Raw genomic sequence first — 27,567 nt, forward strand, 5'->3', positions numbered from 1 at the left:
CTGGGCGCTGTATGTCATGATCTAGGTATCCTGTGCACTATTTATCTGGGCTCTGTATGCCATGATCTAGGTATCCTGTGCACTATTTATCTGGGCACTGTATGTCATGATCTAGGTATCCTGTGCACTGTTTATCTGGGCGCTGTATGCCATGATCTAGGTATCCTGTGCACTATTTATTTATCTGGGCACTGTATGTCATGATCTAGCTATCCTGTGCACTATTTATCTGGGCGCTGTATGCCATGATCTAGGTATCCTGTGCACTATTTATCTGGGCTCTGTATGCCATGATCTAGGTATCCTGTGCACTGTTTATCTGGGCGCTGTATGTCATGATCTAGGTATCCTGTGCACTATTTATCTGGGCGCTGTATGCCATGATCTAGGTATCCTGTGCACTATTTATCTGGGCACTGTATGCCATGATCTAGGTATCCTGTGCACTATTTATCTGGGCGCTGTATGCCATGATCTAGGTATCCTGTGCACTGTTTATCTGGGCGCTGTATGCCATGATCTAGGTAACCTGTGCACTATTTATCTGGGCACTGTATGTCATGATCTAGGTATCCTGAGCACTGTTTATCTGGGTGCTGTATGCCATGATCTAGCTATCCTGTGCACTATTTATCTGGGCTCTGTATGCCATGAGCTAGTTTACCTGTGCACTATTTATCTGGGTGCTGTATGTCATGATCTAGGTATCCTGTGCACTATTTATTTCGGTGCTGTATGTCATGATTTAGGTATCCTGTGCACTGTTTATCTGGGCTCTGTATGCCATGATCTAGTTTACCTGTGCACTGTTTATCTGGGCGCTGTATGCCATGATCTAGGTATCTTGTGCACTATTTATCTGGGCGCTGTATGCCATGATCTAGGTATCCTGTGCACTGTTTATCTGGGCACTGTATGTCATGATCTAGGTATCCTGTGCACTGTTTATCTGGGCGCTGTATGCCATGATCTAGGTATCCTGTGCACTATTTATCTGGGCACTGTATGCCATGATCTAGGTATCCTGTGCACTGTTTATCTGGGCGCTGTATGCCATGATCTAGGTAACCTGTGCACTATTTATCTGGGCACTGTATGTCATGATCTAGGTACCCTGTGCACTGTTTATCTGGGCGCTGTATGCCATGATCTAGCTATCTTGTGCACTATTTATCTGGGCTCTGTATGCCATGATCTAGGTATCCTGTGCACTATTTATCTAGGCTCTGTATGCCATGATCTAGGTATCCTGTGCACTATTTATCTGGGCTCTGTATGCCATGATCTAGGTATCCTGTGCACTGTTTATCTGGGCGCTGTATGTCATGATCTAGGTATCCTGTGCACTGTTTATCTGGGCTCTGTATGCCATGCTCTAGGTATCCTGTGCACTATTTATCTGGGCTCTGTATGCCATGATCTAGGTATCCTGTGCACTGTTTATCTGGGCGCTGTATGCCATGATCTAGGTATCCTGTGCACTGTTTATCTGGCCACTGTATGTCATGATCTAGGTATCCTGTGCACTGTTTATCTGGGCGCTGTATGCCATGATCTAGGTATCCTGTGCACTATTTATCTGGGCACTGTATGCCATGATCTAGGTATCCTGTGCACTGTTTATCTGGGCGCTGTATGCCATGATCTAGGTAACCTGTGCACTATTTATCTGGGCACTGTATGTCATGATCTAGGTACCCTGTGCACTGTTTATCTGGGCGCTGTATGCCATGATCTAGCTATCTTGTGCACTATTTATCTGGGCTCTGTATGCCATGATCTAGGTATCCTGTGCACTATTTATCTGGGCTCTGTATGCCATGATCTAGGTATCCTGTGCACTATTTATATGGGCTCTGTATGCCATGATCTAGGTATCCTGTGCACTGTTTATCTGGGCGCTGTATGTCATGATCTAGGTATCCTGTGCACTGTTTATCTGGGCTCTGTATGCCATGCTCTAGGTATCCTGTGCACTATTTATCTGGGCTCTGTATGCCATGATCTAGGTATCCTGTGCACTGTTTATCTGGGCGCTGTATGCCATGATCTAGGTATCCTGTGCACTATTTATCTGGGCGCTGTATGCCATGATCTAGGTATCCTGTGCACTGTTTATCTGGGCGCTGTATGTCATGTTCTAGGTATCCTGTGCACTGTTTATCTGAGCGCTGTATGTCATGATCTAGGTAACCTGTGCACTGTTTATCTGGGCGCTGTATGCCATGATCTAGGTATCCTGTGCACTGTTTATCTGGGCGCTGTATGCCATGATCTAGGTATCCTGTGCACTGCTTATCTGGGCTCTGTATGCCATGATGTAGCTATCCTGTGCACTATTTATCTGGGCGCTGTATGCCATGATCTAGGTATCCTGTGCACTGTTTATCTGGGCGCTGTATGCCATGATCTAGCTATCCTGTGCACTATTTATCTGGGCACTGTATGTAATGATCTAGGTATCCTGTGCACTGTTTATCTGGGCTCTTTATGCCATGATCTAGCTATCCTGTGCACTGTTTATCTGGGCACTATATGCCATGATCTAGGTAACCTGTGCTCTGTTTATCTGGGCGCTGTATGTCATGATCTAGGTATCACCTGTGCACTATTTATCTGGGCGCTGTATGCCATGATCTAGGTATCCTGTGCACTGTTTATCTGGGTGCTGTAAGCCATGACCTAGGTAACCTGTGCACTATTTATCTGGGCGCTGTAAGCCATGATCTAGGTATCCTGTGCACTGTTTATCTGGTCATTGTATGCCATGATCTAGGTATCCTGTGCACTGTTTATCTGGGCGCTGTATGGCATGATCTAGGTAACCTGTGCACTGTTTATCTGGGCACTGTATGGCATAATCTGGGTAACCTGTGCACTGTTTATCTGGGCGCTGTATGCCATGATCTAGGTATCCTGTGCACTGTTTATCTGGGTGCTGTATGCCATGATCTAGGTATCCTGTGCACTGTTTATCTGGTCATTGTATGCCATGATCTAGGTATCCTGTGCACTGTTTATCTGGGCGCTGTATGGCATGATCTAGGTAACCTGTGCACTGTTTATCTGGGCACTGTATGGCATAATCTAGGTAACCTGTGCACTGTTTATCTGGGCGCTGTATGCCATGATCTAGGTCTCCTGTGCACTCTTTATCTGGGCACTGTATGCCATGATCTAGGTATCCTGTGCACTGTTTATCTGGGCGCTGTATGGCATGATCTAGGTATCCTGTGCACTGTTTATCTGGGTGCTGTATGCCATGATCTAGGTATCCTGTGCACTATTTATCTGGGTGCTGTATGCCATGATGTAGGTATCCTGTGCAATATTTTTCTGGGTGCTGTATGTCATGATCTAGGTATCCTGTGCACTATTTATCTGGGCGCTGTATGCCATGATCTAGGTCTCCTGTGCACTGTTTATCTGGGCGCTGTATGCCATGATCTAGGTATCCTGTGCACTGTTTATCTGGGCGCTGTATGGCATGATCTAGGTATCCTCTGCACTGTTTATCTGGGCGCTGTATGCCATGATCTAGGTAACCTGGGCGCTGTATGCCATGATCTAGGTAACCTGTGCACTATTTATCTGGTTGCTGTATGCCATGATCTAGGTATCCTGTGCACTGTTTATCTGGTCATTGTATGCCATGATCTAGGTATCCTGTGCACTGTTTATCTGGTCATTGTATGCCATAATCTAGGTATCCTGTGCACTGTTTATCTGGGCACTGTATGGCATAATCTAAGTAACCTGTGCACTGTTTATCTGGGCGCTGTTTGCCATGATCTAGGTATCCTGTGCACTGTTTATCTGGGTGCTGTATGCCATGATCTAGGTATCCTGTGCACTGTTTATCTGGGCATTGTATGCCATGATCTAGGTATCCTGTGCACTGTTTATCTGGTCATTGTATGCCATGATCTAGGTATCCTGTGCACTGTTTATCTGGGCGCTGTATGGCATGATCTAGGTAACCTGTGCACTGTTTATCTGGGCGCTGTATGCCATGATCTAGGTCTCCTGTGCACTCTTTATCTGGGCACTGTATGCCATGATCTAGGTATCCTGTGCACTGTTTATCTGGGCGCTGTATGGCATGATCTAGGTATCCTGTGCACTGTTTATCTGGGTGCTGTATGCCATGATCTAGGTATCCTGTGCACTATTTATCTGGGTGCTGTATGCCATGATGTAGGTATCCTGTGCAATATTTTTCTGGGTGCTGTATGTCATGATCTAGGTATCCTGTGCACTATTTATCTGGGCGCTGTATGCCATGATCTAGGTCTCCTGTGCACTGTTTATCTGGGCGCTGTATGCCATGATCTAGGTATCCTGTGCACTGTTTATCTGGGCGCTGTATGGCATGATCTAGGTATCCTCTGCACTGTTTATCTGGGCGCTGTATGCCATGATCTAGGTAACCTGGGCGCTGTATGCCATGATCTAGGTAACCTGTGCACTATTTATCTGGTTGCTGTATGCCATGATCTAGGTATCCTGTGCACTGTTTATCTGGTCATTGTATGCCATGATCTAGGTATCCTGTGCACTGTTTATCTGGTCATTGTATGCCATAATCTAGGTATCCTGTGCACTGTTTATCTGGGCACTGTATGGCATAATCTAAGTAACCTGTGCACTGTTTATCTGGGCGCTGTTTGCCATGATCTAGGTATCCTGTGCACTGTTTATCTGGGTGCTGTATGCCATGATCTAGGTATCCTGTGCACTGTTTATCTGGGCATTGTATGCCATGATCTAGGTATCCTGTGCACTGTTTATCTGGTCATTGTATGCCATGATCTAGGTATCCTGTGCACTGTTTATCTGGGCGCTGTATGGCATGATCTAGGTAACCTGTGCACTGTTTATCTGGGCACTGTATGCCATGATCTAGGTATCCTGTGCACTGTTTATCTGGTCATTGTATGCCATGATCTAGGTATCCTGTGCACTGTTTTTCTGGGCGCTGTATGCCATGATCTAGGTATCCTGTGCACTGTTTATCTGGGCGCTGTATGGCATGATCTAGGTAACCTGTGCACTGTTTATCTGGGCGCTGTATGCCATGATCTAGGTCTCCTGTGCACTGTTTATCTGGGCGCTGTATGGCATGATCTAGGTAACCTGTGCACTGTTTATCTGGGCGCTGTATGCCATGATCTAGGTATCCTGTGCACTGTTTATCTGGGCACTGTATGGCATGATCTAGGTATCCTGTGCACTGTTTATCTGGTCATTGTATGCCATGATCTAGGTATCCTGTGCACTGTTTATCTGGTCATTGTATGCCTTGTTCCTAAGTCTGTTGGCAATGCGCACCGCAAGCACTGATTTTGTGCAGTATATTGTGTTTTAAGACACTGCGAGGATAGCTCAATGCACTATTTATCTGGGCACTGTATGCCACTAAGTCATCTACGCTCTGACACTATAACTGTATATTACTAAATACATAAATATCGCTTTTTCTAGAAAACTCCACATACTCTGCAGATTGCTTCTCCTCTTTTTTACCCCCTTGTGAGTTATGATGGATTTCTAGCGCCTGTGTCGCTCCACAGCTTTATTGACCACGTGGTAGGTGAGAGCATTTTTCTGTGGTGGTGAGGAGAGGAACGTGGATGGGTAGGGATTCTTCTATATCATTTATATCTGATAAGTGAAGAGCCTGACGTCCAGCGGAGGCCGCGCTGTAGCCTCATTTGTATCTCCATACAACAGTGCCACACGTAGAAGAACCGCAAACCCACCCGCACACCCACCCAGACTAGCCTCACTGCAACCACACAAGTCACAACGTCTTCTGAGATGACTGGACGTGCTGTCCATCTCCCAGTCACTGTAGCTAGTTGGCCGCCATAGATGTAGTATGGATAGAACTGACGTTTTCTATCTGGAGCAGCTAAATGCTCAGCGATTGAGAAGGAGGAGAATGACCCAACATCAGTCGCCATACCGGCAGCTCCAATATGGTTCACTTCTTTTGCGTGTATAAGTTTATATTGTAGGAGATGGGTAACCAGTGCAACGACTGGCACAGGGTGGAGGCATCGGTGGAGTGGCTGGACAGAAATACGGTCCTGGCTGCTGCATTCAGGATGGATTGGAAAGGAGAAAGTTTGGATAGAGAGAGACCGATCGGTAAAAAGGTGCAGTAGTCCAGACGAGAATGAATAAGAGCGACAGTAAGATTTTTGTAGTTTTAAAGGTGAGAAATGGTCGGATTCTGGAGATTTTTTTTTAAGATGCAAGCGACTGGAGAGAGAGAACTATTGCATATAGGGAATAAAGGAAAGTTTGGATGTCAAATATGACCCCAAGACATGGAGCGTGCCACTTGGGAGGTACGATTATGATAGAACCACCCATGGAAATTGTGATATTGGGTATAGGTCGGTTAGTAAATGGGAGAAACGCAAGTATTTCAGTTTTGGAGAGATTCCGGTTCAGATAGAGGGAGGACATGGTGTTAGTGACAGCGGACAGACAGTCCCTGGTGTTTTGTATTAAAGGGAGCCGGTCACCAGGTGTTTCCCTTATGAGCTGCAGCCACCATTATTAAGCCCTTATATACAGCATTCCAGAATACTGTATATAACAGCCCATAATGTAAAAAACACCTTTATAATACTCACTTAAGGGAGCAGTCCTGTCCGATGGTTGTCGCTGCTCTTGGTCCGGCGCCTACTCCATCTTGTGCGAACGCCGTCCTCCTGCCCAGCCCCATGTGTATGATGCGTCCTGCATTATTCACAAAGAGTCATCCATTGCGCTCCTGTGCATGCACACATTGATCTGCCCGGCTCAGGGAAGATCAAAGTACTGTAGTGCGCATGCGCGGGTGATCTCTGACCTTTTCTTGCGCATTAGGGTATGTGCGCACTAGGCGTTTTTTTCACGCTGCGTTTTTATGTGCGTTTTTGTCTCAAAAAACGCACCCGCGGCTAAAAAAACGCGGCAAAAACGCATGCGTGTTTGCCGCGATTTGGTGCGTTTTTTGCTGCGTTTTTGCTCACTGCGTTTTTAATCAGTGCACAATGCCATTAAAGATTGTTAATGAAAAAAAAAAAAGGTCTGATGTCATTTCCTTCTTCAAAATGTTCATTGTTTGCAGGAGAGCAGACAGCTGCAGAACTAGTGTATGCAGGAGAGCAGACAGCAGCTGCAGAACTACAAGGCTCAGCATCCTCCATTCACTAGTGAATACAGTTTTTTGCCCAAAAAGAAAAAAAAAATGACATGGGCTTCGCCTTATTTTTGTATGCTAGCCGGGTACAGCAGGCAGGTACGGGCTGCCCCCAACCCCCAGCTGCCTATTTGTACCCGGCTGGGAACCAAAAATATAGAGAAGCCCTTTTTTTTTAATTATTTCATGAATTTCATGAAATAATTAAAAAAAAAAAATGACGTGGGCTTCGCCTAATTTTTGAGTCCAGCCGGGTACATTTAGGCAGCTGGGGATTGGAATCCACAGTGCAGGGTGCCCAAGATCTCTGGGCACCCCCACTGCGAATTGCAGTCCGCAGCCACCCCAGAAAATGGCGCTTTCATAGAAGCGCCATCTTCTGGCGCTGTATCCAACTCTTCCAGCTGCCCTGATGCCGGGTGGCTAGCTAGGTAATAATGGAGTTAGGGCTAGCTGTATATTATCAGCTAGCCCTAAGCCCGAAATTCATGGTGTCACGCCAATATTAGACATGGCCACCATGAATTTCTAGTAATGATAAAAAAAAAAAAAAACAACACACAGAAATTTTTTTTTATTAGAAATAAAACACAACACAATTAGTGACTCCATCTTTATTGAAATAAAGAACCCCCCTCCGCAGTAATCCTGGGTCAGGGTCCCGCGCCGTCCAATCAGGATCCAATATCATCTGATCGGTTTGCTGGAAGGCAAAGCGATCAGATGATCTGTCAGGATCAAGTGCCTGAATCCCATCACACATCAGCTGATTGTATAAAAGCCGATTATACAATCAGCTGATGCATCAGTAGAAAAAAAAAAAAAAAATACATACTCACTTATGTGCTGATTACCGGCAGCTCTTGCAGCGATCGGATGAGAGTCTGATCCTGTCCCATCGCTGCCTGAGCTGCCGGTAATCAGCTGATGAAGTCCCCTGACGGCAGGATCAGCTGATAGCCGGCCGGGCGACACCGCGAGAATTACGATCAGCTGATGCGTCAGGTGACTGCATCAGGTGATCCACCGCCAGGTCCTGCAAGCAAGGTCCTGCCCCGGGGAGACTGCACACAGCCAGAGCGGCGGGACCGGGACAGGAGCGGACATGGCACCGGGACCCTGCAGACAGGTGAGTATATATGACATTTTTTTTTTTCTACTGTTCACTTTGGTTTTCGCCGCTGCCTCCACCTCCCGCCCAGACATGGCGCCGCACGGAGCTGACATGCACAGGACGGGAGGTGGACGCAGCGGTGACGGTACCGGGAGGATTCATGCTTCTGTGTTTACCAACAGAAGGAATCCTCTTCCTGTACATGTCACTGTAGTACCCACCTCTTGCGTTTATAGCTGCGTTTTTAGTCATAGAAACGCAGCTATATTTGCAATGTGCCTTTTTCATTGCGTTTTTGAACATCTCATTGAACTCAATGGGTGAAAAACGCAGTGAAAAACGCAGAAATAATTGACATGCTGCGTTTTTGTGGTCACCACAAAAACGCAGCTAAAAAAAAACGCTGTGTGCAGACAGCACTTCTGAAAACCCATTGACATTGCTGGGGAAGCAATGTCACTGCGTTTTCAGCACAAAAACGCGGTAAAAAACGCCGCTAAAAACGCGGCAAAAACGCCTAGTGCGCACAAGGCCTTACAGTACTTTGCTCTGCCCTCAGCAGGGAAGATCAAAGTGCGCATGCGCAGGAGCGCAATGCAGGACTATTTGTGAATGACGCAGGACGGGGCTGGGCAGGAGGACGGCGATGGAAGGAAGAGCGGAGGCACCAGTCCGAGAATAGTGACACCCATCGGAACGGACCCCCATAGTGAATATTATAAAGGTGATTTTAACGTTATACAGAGCAACCTTGGCTGTTATATACAGTATTCTGGAATGCTGTATATAAGAGCTCACTGGTGGTGGCTGGCTGCAGCTCATAAGGAAAAAAACTGGTGACAGGTTCCCAATAATGTGGGGGTGATGTCAGGAGACAATATGTATAATTGTTTTATCTAAATACCCTATATTTTTTTTAATACTGTACATTTATTTTGCTGATGAGCTGGTGACTTCCAGGCTCAAGTGAGAGGTGATACTGGCTGTAAGTTCCCTCCTGCGCAGGTGCCAGAAGCCACCAGGTCACCAGAAGAGAAATAGAAGTGGTAGACGACAGCGCATGCGCACAATTTCAGTCCCACTTTGATTGACGGATTATGTCCTCAGTCTTGATGATTAGGAACTTTGGTATTTTTTTTAGATATTTTGAATTGGCCCTTTTATTTTGACCTTAGATTGGCTTTGATAAACTGTTCCCCCTTAAAGGGATCTTTTGACAACACCTTATCACAAAACTCATTCATAATAATCCATCCACAATTTCCGATAACAGATGGCTCACTTCTTTATTTAATTGGTGTCAAACACCTATTAGTAAACAAAAGAAACAAAATTTCCAATCCCTTTTATTTTGTGGCGGAGAATCACTTTGTATCGTCTGTTGGTCAATATTTCTAATAAGTGCTGCCATATAGTGCTGAGCCCCTAATTATATAATAGTTAATGAACAAAGGAATTTATGACGCATCTTTCTTTTTCTTTTAAATTCAATTTTCTAAATTTAAATTTAGAAAATTTAAATTTAGAAAACTAAATTAAATTAATTAAAATTAAATTAAATTAAATTTAAAACTAAATTTTTTAAATTAAAGTTGTGTAATTTTTTTGTCATTAACCTGTAAGGAAAGACTGGAATCCGCAGGAAAAGACGCGGTGCTTGAGTACTAAATTTACATTCATTTTTAATCTCTTTTTTATTATCTCCTTTTCTCTGTTTGCAGAAGTCAGTCCAGAAACAAACATTATCTTATTCAGTTTAATTGGCTTTTAATTGTTCGTTAAACATCGCAAGGACGGACGATATCACTTGTTAGCATCCATCGCCTCGTGTGCCCTAATTGTTGAACAAATAGACCTTTACGAATTTTAATACAGTTCATTACTTACATCGTGCGCCATTTAATTCTTAGTGTTTTTTACTCTTTTCCTTTTTTTAATGTTGAGTTCAAGAACTCATTGTTAATGAATGGTCGTATTTCATTTATATCATACCCAGAAAATGGACCAACCAAAATGCAAAATATCAACTAGGGCTAAAACCTTTACCCATAACTTTTTTGGGTTGAGGCACTGGCGTTAAAGGGGTTATCCCATCTAGGACGTTTATCGCATGCTAATAGAATCTAATATATAAAGCTGAATGTGTGTGTGTGTGTGTGTGTGTGTCCGGGATTGGCATCTGCACCGTCGCAGCTACAGCCACAAAATTTTGCACACTCACACGTCTGGACCCCGAGAGCGTCATAGGCTATGTTGTGAGGCGAAATTTTAACCCCGCGCATTCCAATTTACCAATCAATTTTGCCCCTATCTACATAATGGGGAAAAAGTGAAACGAAAAGTGTATCCACACCGTCGCATTTACAATCACGCAATTTTGCACAGACACCTCATGTGACCCAGGGAACGTCGTAGACTATGTTTTGACAGGAAAATGTAACCCCCGCGCTTTACAGTTACTCTCCAAAAAACATGGCTCCATTAAAGTAAATGGAGCCTGGAACTACAGGTTATTAGTAGCAGCTGTGAGTGATTGCTATAGGAACAAAAGACATTCATAGTATAAGAAGCTTATATGTGAGGTAATAAGATGTCGGTGGGGAGACGGGTAGAGAGAGACAGACAGAGACAAACGGTGAAAGAGACAGACAGAAACAGACGGTAAAAGAGACAGACCTGGAAAGAGACAGACCTGAAAAGAGACAGACCTGGAAAGAGACAGACCTGGAAAGGGACAGACCTAGAAAGGGACAGACCTGGAAAGGGACTGACCTGGAAAGGGACTGACCTGGAAAGAGACTGACCTGGAAAGAGACTGACCTGGAAAGAGACAGATGGGGAAAGAGACAGACATGCAGACAGGGACAGAGACAGGCAGACAGGGAAGGAGGAGACAACCAGACAGACATAGATGGGGAAAGACACAGACCTTGATAGAGACAGACGGGGAAAGAGACAGACCTGGGAAAGAGACAGACGGGGAAAGAGACGGACGGGGAAAGAGACGGACGGGGAAACAGACGGACGGGGAAAGAGACGGACGGGGAAAGAGACAGACGGGGAAAGAGACAGACGGGGAGAGAGACAGACGGGGAAAGAGACAGACGGGGAAAGAGACAGACGGGGAAAGAGACAGACGGGGAAAGAGACAGACGGGGAAAGAGACAGACGGGGAAAGAGACAGACGGGGAAAGAGACAGACGGGGAAAGGGACAGACGGGGAAAGGGACAGACGGGGCACATTACTAGGCCAATTTAGTTAAATCTGTGTGGAATATCTGTGGTGTTGAAATATATGTTGTAAAATGCTTCTATTAGCTCAGTTTTTGCTTTTTAATAATTACATTTCTATCTATTTGTTTTGTGGTTTTTGTGTGCACAATACATTTTTGTTAATACATTCTTTTTTGTTAACAATAGTTATTAACCCGGGCGACGCCGGGTAGTACAGCTAGTATGCTATAAATGCCCAATAAATTCATAGACCCGCATTTGTCAAAAGGATCCTGATATAAATTGGGGAACAGAAACTTGCAGTTCCAGCAAAGGAAATAGATTTTTGATAACAATGAAAGATAATTACCTTTCACAAATGGTACAGGACCCCACAAGAGGGGGAGCACTACTAGACCTTGTACTAACCAATAGGCCAGACCGCATATCAAATATACAAGTTGGGGGTTACTTGGGGAATAGTGATCACAAAATAATAAGTTTTCATGTATTCTTTAGTAAGATGTCTAGTAGAGGGGCTACAAGGACACTAAACTTCAGGAAAGCAAATTTTAAACGGTTGAGAGATGATCTTAGTGCAATAAACTGGGATGATGTATTAAGTAATAAAAGTACACAAAGCAAATGGGAGACTTTTATGAGCATCCTGAATAGGGCTTGTGCAGAAAATATACCCTATGGGAACAAACATGCTAGAAATAGGAGGAAACCCCTGTGGCTAAATAGAGCTGTAAGGGAAGCAATAAAAGAAAAACAGAAAGCCTTAAAAGAATTAAAGAGGGTAGGTAGTGATGAGGCATTATATAATTATAGAAAATTAAATAAAATATGTAAAAAGCAAATTAAGTTAGCTAAGTTTGAGACAGAGAGACTCATTGCGAGAGAAAGTAAAAATAATCCTAAAATATTCTTTAACTACATAAACAGTAAAAAACTGAAAAGCGATAGTGTTGGCCCCCTTAAAAATAGTCTTGGTGAAATGGTGGAAGGGGATGAGGGTAAAGCCAACCTGCTGAATGACTTTTTTTCTACGGTTTTTATACAAGAAAATGCCATGGCAGATGACATGACCAGTGATACCATAAATTCACCCTTGAATATTACCTGCTTAACCCAGCAGGAAGTACGCCGCCGCCTCAAAATCACTAAGGTTGACAAATCTCCGGGCCCGGATGGCATACACCCCAGAGTACTACAGGAATTGAGTTCTGTGATAGATAGACCATTATTTTTAATCTTCTCAGATTCCTTAATAACAGGGTCGGTACCGCAGGACTGGCGCATAGCAAATGTAGTGCCAATATTCAAAAAGGGGACAAAAACTGAGCCGGGAAATTATAGGCCGGTAAGTTTAACCTCTACGGTTGGTAAAATCCTTGAGGGTTTCTTGAGAGATGCTATACTGGAGTATCTCAAGAAAAATAACCTTATGACAGAGTATCAACATGGGTTTATGAGGGATCGATCCTGTCAAACTAATTTGATCAGCTTCTATGAAGAGGTAAGTTCAAGTCTGGACCAGGGAAATGCAGTGGATGTTGTGTATATGGACTTTTCAAAAGCTTTTGATACGGTGCCACACAAAAGGTTGGTACATAAAATGAGAATAATGGGGATAGGGGAAAATATGTGTAACTGGGTTAAAAACTGGCTCAGTGATAGGAAACAAAGGGTGGTTATTAATGGTACGTACTCGGACTGGGTCTCAGTTCATAGTGGGGTACCACAGGGGTCAGTATTGGGCCCGCTTCTTTTCAACATATTTATAAATGACCTTGTTGGGGGCATGCGGAGTAGAATTTCAATATTTGCAGATGATACTAAACTCTGCAGGGTAATCAATACAGAGGAGGATAATTTTATATTACAGGGAGATTTATGTAAATTGGAGGATTGGGCTGAGAAGTGGCAATTGAAGTTTAATGTAGATAAATGTAAGGTCATGCACTTGGGTAGAGGAAATAAAATTTATAATTATGTACTTAATTGTAGAGCACTGGGTAAAACAGACACAGAAAAAGACTTGGGTGTATGGGTGGATGGTAAACTTCACTTTAGTGGACAGTGTCAGGCAGCTGCTGCCAGGGCTAATAAAATAATGGGATGTATTAAAAGAGGTATAAGTGTTCATGAAAAAAATATAGTTCTACCTCTGTACAAGTCACTAGTGCGACCGCACTTAGAATACTGTGTACAATTCTGGTCACCGATATATAAGAAGGATATAGCTGAACTGGAGAGGGTGCAGAGAAGAGCGACCAAGATTATTAGAGGAATGGGTGGGCTGCAATACCAAGACAGGTTATTAAACTTGGGGTTATTTAGTTTGGAAAAACGAAGGCTTAGGGGGGATCTAATCACAATGTATAAATATATGAGGGGACAGTACAGAGACCTTTCCAAAGATCTTTTTACACCTAGGCCTGCGACTGGAACACGGGGGCATCCGCTACGTCTTGAGGAAAGAAGGTTTAATCATAATCACAGACGAGGATTCTTTACTGTACGAGCAGTGAGACTATGGAACTCTCTGCCGCATGATGTTGTAATGAGTGATTCACTACTAACATTTAAGAAGAGCCTGGACGCCTTTCTTGAAAAATTTAATATTACCAGTTATGTATATTAGATTTTATGACAGGGTATTGATCCAGGGAACTAGTCTGATTGCCGGATGTGGAGTCAGGAAGGAAATTTTTCCCCATTGGAACTTGTTTGCCACATTGGGTTTTTTTTGCCTTCCTCTGGATCAACATGTTAGGCTACGGGTTGAACTAGATGGACTTAGAGTCTCCCTTCAACCTTAAAAACTATGATACTATGATACTATGATTGACCCCATTGCACAGTCTCATGATTGAAAAGGTACAATCATGGCCGAAAGTGTTGACCCCATTGAAATTGTTCCAGAAAATGAATTATTTCTCCTACAAAATTAGTGCAATTACACGTTTTGTTACACACGTTTATTTCCTTTATGTGTATTGGAACAACAAAAAAACAACAAAAATCAGTAAAAAAGGACATAATTTTACATAAAATCTCACAAATGGGCCAGACAAAATTGTTGGCACCTTTCCAAAATTGTGGGTAAACAACTTTATTTCAAGCATGTGATGCTCATTTACACTCCACTGTGACAAGTAACAGATGTGGGCAATATGAAAATCACACCTGAAATCAGATAAAAAGAGGAGAAGTTGACTCAATCTTTGCATTATGTGTCTGCGGGCCCCACTAAGAATGGAGAACGGAAAGAGGAGAAGAGAACTGTCTGAGGACTTGAGAATCAAAATTGCTGAAAAATATCAACAATCTCAAGATTACAAAACCATCTCCAAAAATCTTGATGTTCCTTTGTCCACAGAGCACAACATAATCAAGAAGCTTACAACCCATGTCATTTCACTAGCGCTAATCTCCCTGGATGTGAACGGCAGAGAAAAATTGATGAATGGTTGCAATGCAGGATAATCTGGATGGTGCATAAGCCCCAATCGTGTTCCCAAAAAAATTTGAGCCGTCCTGCAGCTCAGGGGGCATCAGTGTCAGCGCAAACTATCCATCTACATCTGAATGACATTAAACACTATGGAGGAGACCCAGGAGGACCCCACTACTGACACAGAGACATAAGAAAGCCAAAATGTACAGGAGTAGCCAAAATCTTTCTAGGAAAGCGTCTTGGGGACAGATGAGACCAAGATAGAGCTGTTTGGTAAAGCACATCATTCTACTGTTTACTGAAAACAGATTGATGCCTACAAAGAAAAGAACACAGCACCTACTGTCACACATGGTGGAGATCAGAGATGTTTGAGATTGTTTTGCTGCCTCTTGCACTAGGGACCTGACTGTGTGCAAGACATCATGAAATCTGATGAATTACCAAAGGGTTTTGGGTGGCAATGAGCCCAGTGTCAGAAAGCTGGGTTTGTGTCCTAGGTCATGGATCTTCCAGCAGGACAATGATCCCAAACACTTCAAGAAGCCCCCAGAATTGGATGGAAGCAAAGTGTTGGAGAGTTCTTAAGTGGCAGCAATGAGCCCGGATCTAAACCCCATTGACACCTGTGGAGAGATCTGAAAATTGCTGTCAGGAGAAGATGAGAGGAGAGAAGAGGAGAGAAGAGAAGACGCCTTCAAATATGAGAGACCTGATGATGTTTTTAAAGGAGAGTCCGAAATTCCAGATGAGTGGAGGAAAAAGCTTGTGGATGGCTATAAGAAGCGACTGATGGAATTTATTTATTCCAAAGAATGTGCAACCAAAAGGTGCCAACAATTATGTCCGGTCATTTTTTTTGGAGTTTTGTGTGAAATTACCCAATTTGTTTTTTGTTTTTTTCCTATACACACAAAGGAAATAAATATGTGTATAACAAAACATCTGTAATTGCAATACATTTCTTCGAGAAATGCTTAATGTTCTGGAACAATTTCAAGGGTGCCAACACTTTCCATCATGACTGTAGCTGTGCATGCGCGTCACTCGAGAAAGTTGCAGTAAATTTGCCACCTCTCCATTCTTGAGAGCAGGTGACGGGGCCTCAGTCTCACAATAGCTCCATGTCACAATGTTGGGACACACATCCATTAGACATTTATGGTGTGTACTGTTGGACAACCCCTTTAAATGCTTTAATCCATGTATAACTTTGGGTGGTCGAGCAATGGGCCATTATAGGGGAGAGTGTAGATGCATTTGCGTTGGGCAAGAGTAAATCTAAAAAACTCTTAAGTCGCTCAAATGTATCGGGAAGGGCATAGTCTAGAGATGGGGAAAGAAATGTGGTCAAGAGGTCCAGCAGTCGTAATGTGGTATCCGGTAGATAAAGATGTTCTTCCTGGGGTGAGGAGTAAATATAGTTTGGTAGCCAAAAGATGGAAGACAGTGGGTTGGGTTGGAAGAGGTGGCAAAAAGCTGTGCCGTAGCCAAAAGATGCAAAGCAGTGGGTTGGGTCGGAAGAGGTGGCAAAAAGCCGCGCCGTAGCCAAAAGATGCAAAGCAGTGGGTTGGGTCGGAAGAGGTGGCAAAAAGCCACACCATAGCCAAAAGATGCAAAGCAGTGGGTTAGGTGGGAAGAGGTGGCAAAAAGTTGCGCCGTAGCCAAAAGATGGAAAGTAGTGGGTTGGGTGGGAAGAGGTGGCAAAAAGCAGCGCCGTAGCCAAAAGATGGAAAGCAGTGGGTTGGGTGGGAAGAGGTGGCAAAAAGCCGCACCGTAGCCAAAAGATGCAAAGCAGTGGGTTAGGTGGGAAGAGGTGGCAAAAAGCCGCACCGTAGCCAAAAGATGCAAAGCAGTGGGTTTGGAGGGAAGAGGTGGCAAAAAGTCGCGCCGTAGCCAAAAGATGGAAAGCAGTGGGTTGGGTGGGAAGAGGTGGCAAAAAGCAGCGCCGTAGCCAAGAGATGGAAAGCAGTGGGTTGGGTGGGAAGAGGTGGCAAAAAGCAGCGCCGTAGCCAAAAGATGGAAAGCAGTGGGTTGGGTTGGAAGAGGTGGCAAAAAGCAGCGCCGTAGCCAAAAGATGGAAAGCAGTGGGTTGGGTGGGAAGAGGTGGCAAAAAGCCGCACCGTAGCCAAAAGATGCAAAGCAGTGGGTTTGGTGGGAAGAGGTGGCAAAAAGCTGCGCCTTAGCCAAAAGATGCAAAGCAGTGGGTTTGGTGGGAAGAGGTGGCAAAAAGTCGTGCCGTAGTCAAAAGATGCAAAGCAGTGGGGTGGGAAGGGGTGGCAAAAAGTCGTGCCGTAGCCAAAAGATGCAAAGCAGTGGGTTGGGTGGGAAGAGGTGGCAAAAAGCCGCGCCGTAGTCAAAAGATGCAAATCAGTGGGTTGGGTGGGAAGAGGTGGCAAAAAGCTGCGCCTTAGCCAAAAGATGCAAAGCAGTGGGTTGGGTGGGAAGAGTCATCAAAAATCCACGCCTTGGATCACTCTTGTTACGTCTTTTTGTCACTTGTTGTTTTCCGGAACAAATAAAAAGTTACTGAAAACTCAAAAAAGTTAATCGTATTTACATCTCGGTGTCTTCCTGACCACATTTTGTCCCGTGTTTCTCCTCAGGATGGCCATCCAGGTGGACAAGTTCAACTTTGAGAATATCTCGGAGCCCTTGGAAGACAACACGCAGTTTGCCAACCAGAAAGAGGTAGAAGAAGAGCGTCAGCAAGCCAAGGGCATGGAGATCAACAACAAGCTGGACATCCGCTGGAAGATCATATCCTTTCCTAGATCAGAGGTATCACACTGGGTTACGATTTTGACCAAAATGTTCTCTTACATGGAGACACATTGGTCTGCAGAGGAGATGTAGATGCAAAACCATTATATTTTTACACTTTTTGCAATTTTATTTTATTTTTTTTTATTATTTTGAATGCACCAAAGCAATTAAACATTTTTTGCAACTATGGATGTTACCATTAAAAATTTGTTTTGTCCTTGACAAAAAAAAAAAAAATCCCATGGACATGACATGCATTTTAACTAGCAAGGTAATGGTCCACTCTTACCTTTCTGGTACCGGTGTGGGCCATGTGGCTGTGTTGGGCCCTGGTGCTACTACTTTGAGACTGAATTTCCATTCTCATATTAGATGCATTAAAGGGGTTGTCCAGGCTTGAAGCAAAAGTCTGATGGTACTCTGTGTGACTGCAAAATTCCAAATCCTGCCAGTGTGCGGTGCACACACTGTCAGGATTTACCGGTATTATTGGAGGCTAGATGACCGCAAGTATGCGATGTACATACTTCCAGCCACAACCTGACTAGACGTGCTTGGCTTTTCTCTGCACAAGCGAATTTCGAGAGTCCGAGCATGTATGTAAATTACATCGTTAAGGTCATGTGACTTCCTGCTCTCTCGGGCATTACCGGAAAATTCTGACAGTGCGCACACCACACACTGTCAGGATTAAGAAATTTGATGTCAGAGTGGCTGCAGACTTTTATCAAAAGAAAAGACAACCCGTATACGACATGCGCCATGCATATGCGGGGTCACAGGCTGATCGCCCCATATTCGTCAGGTGATCCCTGTGTTTTACAGCCAGAACCTGCTGCTAACAATCGTGGGTGGAACAGAACGCCGTCTGCAATTTTAACCTGTTTAATCCCGCTATCAAACTCTGACAGCGGCAATTTACACATGCCACATGGGGGCGCGCAATTTTAAGTGCCCATCGGTGTGCCCGTGCCGTGATCTCCGGTCACCAATAAGTTGCTATGACAGTTGGGGGGTCGGCAGAAGACCTTTGTGCTTCTCATTACATCGCTCCCCTGAAATCTGCCTGAGGCCGGGCTTCAAAGGAGACTGTGATTTCTGTTGTATATAGCAATGCTGTGATATTGCTGTACATGGCATAATCAATCAAATGGTCATAGCTTCAAATCCCCTAAGGAGACTATTAAAAAAAAAAAAGCAAAAAAAGTTTTAAAAAATATGAAACAAATTTAAAAACATGATAAAAGTTCAAATCACCCCCATTTTGCCCCATTAAAAATAAAAATATGTGGTGTCACCTCATTAAGAAAAGTCCTATCTATCAAATTATTAAAATAATTAACCCGATGGGTAAAACACTGTAAACGAAAAAAAAATTAAAGAACAGCAAATTAAAATTTTTTTGGTCTCTGCAATACCATAAATAATACTGTAACAAGCGATCAAAGCATTATATCTATTCCAAAATGACGAACATGCTAGGTACAGGGAAGTACCAAGCGAGCTACAAAAGGGAAGGGAAACCCTGTGTCTAGGGAACAGGGGGAGATGGTAATTCCTGACCACACCTGCTGCTGGTCTTTGGGGTCCCTCACCACTATAGATAGGTTTCGCACCTATGCGCTGAGCCGGATACCTGACCCTAGATATCCCTAGTGCTGGTCCCTGGTGTCCCTCACCACCCTAGATAGGTTTTGCATTTATGCGCTGAGCCGGATACCTGACCCTAGATATCCCTAGTGCTGGTCCCTGGTGTCCCTCACCACCCTAGATAGGTTTTGCATTTATGCACTGAGCCGGATACCTGACCCTAGATATCCCTAGTGCTGGACCCTAAATGGGGAACGGATGGGATGAGCTCTTCATCAACCCCCCTAAACGCTAAAGAAGACACATGGAGGACACACAGAGGGAAAAGCATGAACTACTTATCAACAGATGACTCAGGTTGAAGTTCAGCAAAGTTTGAGTAACAATACCACAGAGGAGTACAAGCCACCTGCTTGCAACCAGAGGTTGAATGAACTGAAAAATATCACCAGCACCAGTCCAGGAAGAAAGGGGAATTTAAGCACCAAGAGAATACTGATGACCAGCAGCTGGGTGGAAGGTGAGCTCCACTGGGTCCAAAAGGGAGAGAGATGAATCCAGGAGGAAAGCTACCTATACCAATGAATACTGACAGCAGGAACAATGGAAAGTCAGTGAGCATTCTGCACAGCCAAACACTGTGACCTTCTATTGCCTGAAACCACATGACTGTTTGTCACCCATGCCAATGGTATCATCACACGCTCGATCGACCAAAAAATGAAACAGTCACAGGTCATTGAAAATAGTGACACAAATCCTCAAATTCTTTTCTGTAAACGTCAGATTTATTTTTTGTTTTTACCACTGAAATAAAAAAAAAACTGTACACATTTTGTTATTGCCGTAATCATACTGATGAGTAGAATAATATTCGTAATTATTACCACAAAATGGACACCGTAAAAACAATTCGCCAAAAAAGTCAGAATTGTTTGGGGTTTTTTTTTTTGCATAATTTCTCCCCATTTGGCCTTTTCCACCTTTTTCCAGTACACTAAGGTGTAAAATGAATGGTGTCATTCAAAAGTACAAATCATATAGCTATTTGGATGAAAAAATACAAACAAAAAGTATGGCTCTGGGAAGAAGGGGAGGAAAAAACGAAAAGGCAAAAACAGAAATTACCCCCGTCATGAGGACAATAATGTAAAAATCTTGAGATGTTCCTCAGGATGAAACAGTGAAGCCGCGGTAAAATGAATGGTGTCATTCAAAAGTACAACTCGTCCATCAATATACAAACCCTCATACGGCTATATGGATAAAAAAATAATAATAAAAAAGCTATGGCTGTGGGAAGAAGGGGAGTAAAAACGAAAAAGCAAAAACGGAAATTGTCCCTGTCATGAAGGTGATGATGCAAAAAGTGTTACCATGTTTCTCATGATGAAACCGTGAAGCTGTAAGAAAATGAATGGTGTCATTCAAAAGTACAACTCATACAGCTATGTGGATGAAAGGAAAAATATATATATATAGCTTTGGGAAGAACTGGAGAAAAAAATCGAAAGGGCAAAAACATAAATAATGCAAAAAATGTTGAAATGTTCCTCATGATGAAACAGTGAAGCTCTGGTAAAATGAATGGTGTCATTCAAAAGTCCATCAAAAAATAAGCCCTCGTATGGCTATATGAATGAAACCTAAAAAAAGCTATGGCTCTGGGAAGAAGGGGAGGAAAAACTGAAAAAGCAAAAACGAAACTGGCCCCCATTGTGAAGACGATAATGCAAAATTGTTGACATGTTCCTCATGATGAAACAGTAAAGCTTTGGTAAAATGAATGGTGTCATTCAAAAGTACAACTCATATGGCTATGTGGATGAAAAAAAAAAGCGATGGCTCTAGGAAGAAGGGTAGGACAAAACGAAAAGGCAAAAACAGAAATTGTTCCCATTGTGAGGGCGATAATGCAAAAGTGTTGACATGTTCCTCATGATGAAACAGTGAAGCTGCGGTAAAATTAATGATGTCATTCAAAAGTACAACTCGTCCATCAAAAAATAAGCCCTTATATGGCGATATGAATGAAACAAAAGAAAAAAAAAAGCTATGGCTCTGGGTAGAACAAGAGGGAGAAAAAGCAAAAGCGGAAATTGACCCCGTCATGAGGGCGCTAATGCAAAAAATGTTGACATGTTCCTCATGATAAAACAGTAAAGCCGTGGTAAAATGAATGGTGTCATTCAAAAGTACAACTCGTCCATCAAAATACAAACCCTCAAACGGCTATATGGATAAAAAAAAATAATAAAAAGCTATGGTTGTGGGAAGAAGGGGAGTAAAAATGAAAAAGCAAAAACGGAAATTGTCCCTGTCAGGAAGGTGATGATGCAAAAAGTGTTACCGTGTTTCTCATGATGAAACAGTGAAGCTGTAAGAAAATGAATGATGTCGTTCAAAAGTACAACTCATACAGCTATGTGGATGAAAGGAAAAAAATATATATAGCTTTGGGAAGAACTGGAGAAAAAAATCAAAAAGGCAAAAACATAAATAATGCAAAAACTGTTGAAATGTTCCTCATGATAAAACAGTAGAGCTGCGGTAAAATGAATGGTGTCATTCAAAAGTACAACTCATATGGCTATGTGGATGAAAAAAAAAAAGCTATGGCTCTAGGAAGAAGGTCAGGACAAAACGAAAAGGCAAAAACCGAAATTGTCCCCATTGTGAGGGCGATAATGCAAAAGTGTTGACATGTTCCTCAAGATGAAACAGTGAAGCTGCGGTAAAATGAATGGTGTCATTCAAAAGTACAACTCATACTTCTGGGAAGAAGGGGAGGAAACAAACGAAAAAGCAACAATGGAAATTGTCCCCGTTGTGAGGGCGATATTGCAAAAGTGTTACCATCTTCCTCCTGATGAAGCAGTGGAGCTTGTCAGGACCCGTGTAAAGCAAGTGAGGCAGGTAAGGCGGTTTATTGTTTCTATATGGCAGCGTTTTTAGGGCACAGATACAGGAATCCGCCGTGTGCCACTCCAGCACTTATCCGTGTGATAAATCCCATTTCATATACAATGTATCATTAAACTTTCTTGTCTTCCATCAGTCTGCACTGTTGGTAACACATCCCTGCCGCATCAGATAGGTTTATTATAAAACAACAGGCTCTGGATTGCATCGGGAGAGCGAGGCGCTGATCCTCTCCACCCCGTCCTCCATTCACCCGCTAATCAATTCACTCTGCCCTGCCGGTCCCCTCGGGAGCGCCGGCATCTCTGGCCCCGTCCCTCGGCGCTTTCCTTTTGAGTGATTTAAAGTAGGGAAAAAAAAAATAATAAAATCTCATCCTGTCAGTTGATAGTTCAGTATAGGCAGCAGCGCATTGTTCTATTCTCTCTGTTGTCAGCCGCGGTCAGGACTGCAGTTAAGGCAAAAGTCCCATTGAAATTAATTTCCATATCGTTCAACATTTGACACTGAGCAGATTCATTAACCCCTTCAAGAAAAACAAACGCTGTTTATCTTTTTTTGTTTAGGTAAATCTTAAATGAATAATGCAGGCAAAGCAAAGAAATGCTTTAAACGTACCTGTAGTTTCAGGTGACTTTTCACAGAATAAGCTGTCGTTTGTAGACACGAGGAATAACACTATTTTTGTTCAGTATTTGACTTGTATCCTGGATTTTTCCCCAGTTTTCCCCTCTACAGACTCTTCTATCTCTTATTTTCAGTTGCCTCTGAGCTAGTGGGTATAGGCAAGCTGCTCCAATGTCTCCCATACACAGCACACACAGGCATGAGGGATTCCTGTGCTCCTATCTCTATATAGCACATGATCAGATTCAAGTGCAGCATGAAGGACCGGATACAGCGGTACTGAGCAGTGTAGCTGTGTATCCAGCTGTGATGTGTTTTTTTGCAATTCGCAGCATGTCAGTTTCTCTTGCCCTTATACTGAGTTTTAGGCACAGAATTTTAGACTAGTAGGAAGAGGGTAATAAGTGTCTGACAGGCACCTCTGGTCATAGCGCATCTCCCCATGAGCAAAAGAAAGACACCATGGTAATCCAAGTGCCTCATCCTTCCTCCCTATTATGTCTTCCTTTTGCTTGTCCAATGGCTTTCATGCCTAGAAGTGAAAGCCCAAACTGTCTGTTATGCCTTTATGCAGCTTAGCAGACAGGAGAGCAGGAGCAAAACGGCAAAGACCTATTTCCACTTCTTGTAGTGAGACAATGACCCAAACTGACTTCTTGTAGAGAGGAAAAAACTCACCCCCAACTTACTGTAGATAAACACCTTCTTATAGAGAGACAAAGACCCACCCTCTCTTCTTTTAAAGAGACAAACATCAGCTCCTACTTCCTGTAGAGAGGCAAAGACCCGCCTCCACTTCCTGTAGAGAGACAAAGACCCGCCCCCACTTCCTGCAGAGAGACAAGGACCCGCCTCCACTTCCTGCAGAGAGACACAGACCCACCCCACTTCCTGCAGAGAGACAAGGACCCGCCTACACTTCCTGCAGAGAGACAAGGACCCGCCTCCACTTCCTGCAGAGAGACAAGGACCCGCCCCCACTTCCTGCAGAGAGACAAAGACCCGCCCCCACTTCCTGCAGAGAGACAAAGACCCGCCCCCACTTCCTGCAGAGAGACAAAGACCCGCCCCCACTTCCTGCAGAGAGACAAAGACCCTCAACCACGTCCTGCAGAGAGACAAAGATCTGCCCTCCCTTTTAGACCCTCTTCCACTTCCTGTATAGAGAGACTAAGACCAGCCTTCCACTTCCTGTAGAGAGACTAAGACCTGCCCCCACTTCCTGTAGAGCGACTAAGACCCGCCCCCACTTCCTGTAGAGCGACTAAGACCCGCCCCCACTTCCTGTAGAGCGACTAAGACCCGCCCCCACTTCCTGTAGAGCGACTAAGACCCGCCCCCACTTCCTGTAGAGCGACTAAGACCCGCCCCCACTTCCTGTAGAGCGACTAAGACCCGCCCCCACTTCCTGTAGAGTGACTAAGACCCGCCCCCACTTCCTGTAGAGCGACTAAGACCCGCCCCCACTTCCTGTAGAGCGACTAAGACCCGCCCCCACTTCCTGTAGAGCAACTAAGACCCGCCCCCACTTCCTGTAGAGAGACTAAGACCCGCCCCCACTTCCTGTAGAAAGACAAAGACCCGCCTCCACTTCCTGCAGAGACAAGGGCACACCCCCACTTCCTGCAGAGACAAGGACCCACCCCACTTCCTGTAGAGAGGCAAAGACCTGCCCCCACTTCCTGTAGAGAGGCAAAGACCTGCCCCCACTTCCTATAGAGAGACAAAGACCCGCCCCCACTTCCTGTAGAGACAAGGACCCGCCTCCACTTCCTGCAGAGAGACAAGGACCCGCCTCCACTTTCTGCAGAGACAAGGACCCACCCCACTTCCTGTAGAGAGGCAAATACCTTCCCCCACTTCCTGTAGAGAGGCAAAGACCTGCCCCCACTTCCTGTAGAGAGACAAAGACCTGCCCCCACTTCCTGTAGAGAGACAAAGACCCGCCCCCACTTCCTGTAGAAAGACAAGGACCCGCCTCCACTTCCTGCAGAGACAAGGGCACACCCCCACTTCCTGCAGAGACAAGGACCCACCCCACTTCCTGTAGAGAGGCAAAGACCTGCCCCCACTTCCTGTAGAGAGGCAAAGACCTGCCCCCACTTCCTGTAGAAAGGCAAAGACCTGCCCCCACTTCCTGTAGAGAGACAAAGACCTTCCCCCACTTCCTGTAGAGAGACAAGGACCCGCCTCCACTTCCTGCAGAGAGACAAGGACCCGCCTCCACTTCCTGCAGAGAGACAAGGACCCGCCTCCACTTCCTGCAGAGAGACAAGGACCCGCCTCCACTTCCTGCAGAGAGACAAGGACCCGCCTCCACTTCCTGCAGAGAGACAAGGACCCGCCTCCACTTCCTGCAGAGAGACAAGGACCCGCCTCCACTTCCTGCAGAGAGACAAGGACCCGCCTCCACTTCCTGCAGAGAGACAAGGACCCGCCTCCACTTTCTGCAGAGACAAGGGCCCACCCCCACTTCCTGCAGAGACAAGGACCCACCCCACTTCCTGTAGAGAGGCAAAGACCTGCCCCCACTTCCTGTAGAGAGGCAAAGACCTGCCCCCACTTCCTGTAGAGAGACAAAGACCTGCCCCCACTTCCTGTAGAGAGACAAAGACCCACCCCCACTTCCTGCAGAGAGACAAGGACCCGCCTCCACTTCCTGCAGAGAGACAAGGACCCGCCTCCACTTTCTGCAGAGACAAGGACCCACCCCACTTCCTGTAGAGAGGCAAAGACCTGCCCCCACTTCCTGTAGAGAGGCAAAGACCTGCCCCCACTTCCTGTAGAGAGACAAAGACCTGCCCCCACTTCCTGTAGAAAGACAAGGACCCGCCTCCACTTCCTGCAGAGACAAGGGCACACCCCCACTTCCTGCAGAGACAAAGACCCGCCCCCACTTCCTGTAGAAAGACAAGGACCCGCCTCCACTTCCTGCAGAGACAAGGGCACACCCCCACTTCCTGCAGAGACAAGGACCCACCCCACTTCCTGTAGAGAGGCAAAGACCTGCCCCCACTTCCTGTAGAGAGGCAAAGACCTGCCCCCACTTCCTGTAGAAAGGCAAAGACCTGCCCCCACTTCCTGTAGAAAGACAAGGACCCGCCTCCACTTCCTGCAGAGACAAGGGCACACCCCCACTTCCTGCAGAGACAAAGACCCGCCCCCACTTCCTGTAGAAAGACAAGGACCCGCCTCCACTTCCTGCAGAGACAAGGGCACACCCCCACTTCCTGCAGAGACAAGGACCCACCCCACTTCCTGTAGAGAGGCAAAGACCTGCCCCCACTTCCTGTAGAGAGGCAAAGACCTGCCCCCACTTCCTGTAGAAAGGCAAAGACCTGCCCCCACTTCCTGTAGAGAGACAAAGACCTTCCCCCACTTCCTGTAGAGAGACAAGGACCCGCCTCCACTTCCTGCAGAGAGACAAGGACCCGCCTCCACTTCCTGCAGAGAGACAAGGACCAGCCTCCACTTCCTGCAGAGAGACAAGGACCCGCCTCCACTTCCTGCAGAGAGACAAGGACCCGCCTCCACTTCCTGCAGAGAGACAAGGACCCGCCTCCACTTCCTGCAGAGAGACAAGGACCCGCCTCCACTTTCTGCAGAGACAAGGGCCCACCCCCACTTCCTGCAGAGACAAGGACCCGCCCTTACTTCCTGCAGAGAGACAAAGACCCACCCCCACTTCCTGTAGAGAATAAACACCCGCCCCCACTTTCTGCAGAGAGACAAAGACCCGCCTCCACTTCCTGTAGAGAATAAAGACCCGCCCCCACTTCCTGTAGAGAATAAAGACCCGCCTCCACTTCCTGTAGAGAATAAAGACCCGCCTCCACTTCCTGCAGCGACAAGGACCCGCCCTTACTTCCTGCAGAGAGACAAAGACCCACCCCCACTTCCTGTAGAGAATAAAGACCCGCCCCCACTTCCTGCAGAGAGACAAAGACCCGCCTCCACTTCCTGTAGAGAATAAAGACCCGCCCCCACTTCCTGTAGAGAGACAAAGACACACCCTCATTCCTGTAGAGAGACAAAGACCCCCACTTCCTGCAGAGACAAAGACCCGCCCCCACTTCCTGTAGAGAGACAGACGCACCCTTCGCACTTCTTGCAGAGAACCAGAGACGCTCCGCACCTTTCTGTAGAGAGTAAAATACTTGTCCCTCCTTCCCGCAGAGATGCAGTGACGCGCCCCTACGTCTTATGATCTTTCTTGGTGACGCTGCTTGTCTAGAGAGTTTACATTTGACACCAGGGAATGGACAACAAGTTACAAACCTGGATCTGAGGCTGTCGGAAAGGATAGATCTATTTTTAAGAAATGCGGTTGAAGCAATGGTGGCGCTCATGGTGGAGCCGTGTGATTGGGGAGGGGACGTAGGATCAACAAAAAACTAATATACAAATGTAAAAAAAAAAACCAATTCTCACCGTCCTAAGGCAAACAGTATCTTGATTGGGAAGAGTTATAATTATAGTGGAAAAAAAATAAAGTGCACAAATGACATTTCTTTGCAAATTTTGTCATTTAAAATATTCAAATGGCGCCTTGATATCCGGAGTCCTCGAGAACAAACATGAAGAAGGGGCCGCGTGGAAATCCCCATTTAAATCGGGTAATGTGGCTCTCTGCTCGGCTGTGCGCAGCCGAGATTATCTTGAAAGCAGAGC

At 45.2% G+C, this 27,567-nt stretch overlaps 1 protein-coding gene across 1 annotated transcript in view; it reads left to right on the forward strand.

Moving 5' to 3' along the window:
* The window catches only part of TRAPPC9 (trafficking protein particle complex subunit 9), a 707,343-nt gene that overhangs the window by 319,963 nt on the left and 359,813 nt on the right, over window positions 1-27,567 (forward strand). Inside the window, exon 20 of the mRNA XM_075352837.1 lies at window positions 17,598-17,750. Within this exon, the coding sequence (XP_075208952.1) occupies window positions 17,598-17,750 (153 nt within the window). The remainder of the gene's footprint in view (window positions 1-17,597; window positions 17,751-27,567) is intronic.

The sequence above is a fragment of the Anomaloglossus baeobatrachus genome, chromosome 6 (genome assembly GCF_048569485.1).
Source record: "Anomaloglossus baeobatrachus isolate aAnoBae1 chromosome 6, aAnoBae1.hap1, whole genome shotgun sequence".
Classification (NCBI taxonomy): Eukaryota; Metazoa; Chordata; class Amphibia; order Anura; family Aromobatidae; genus Anomaloglossus; species Anomaloglossus baeobatrachus.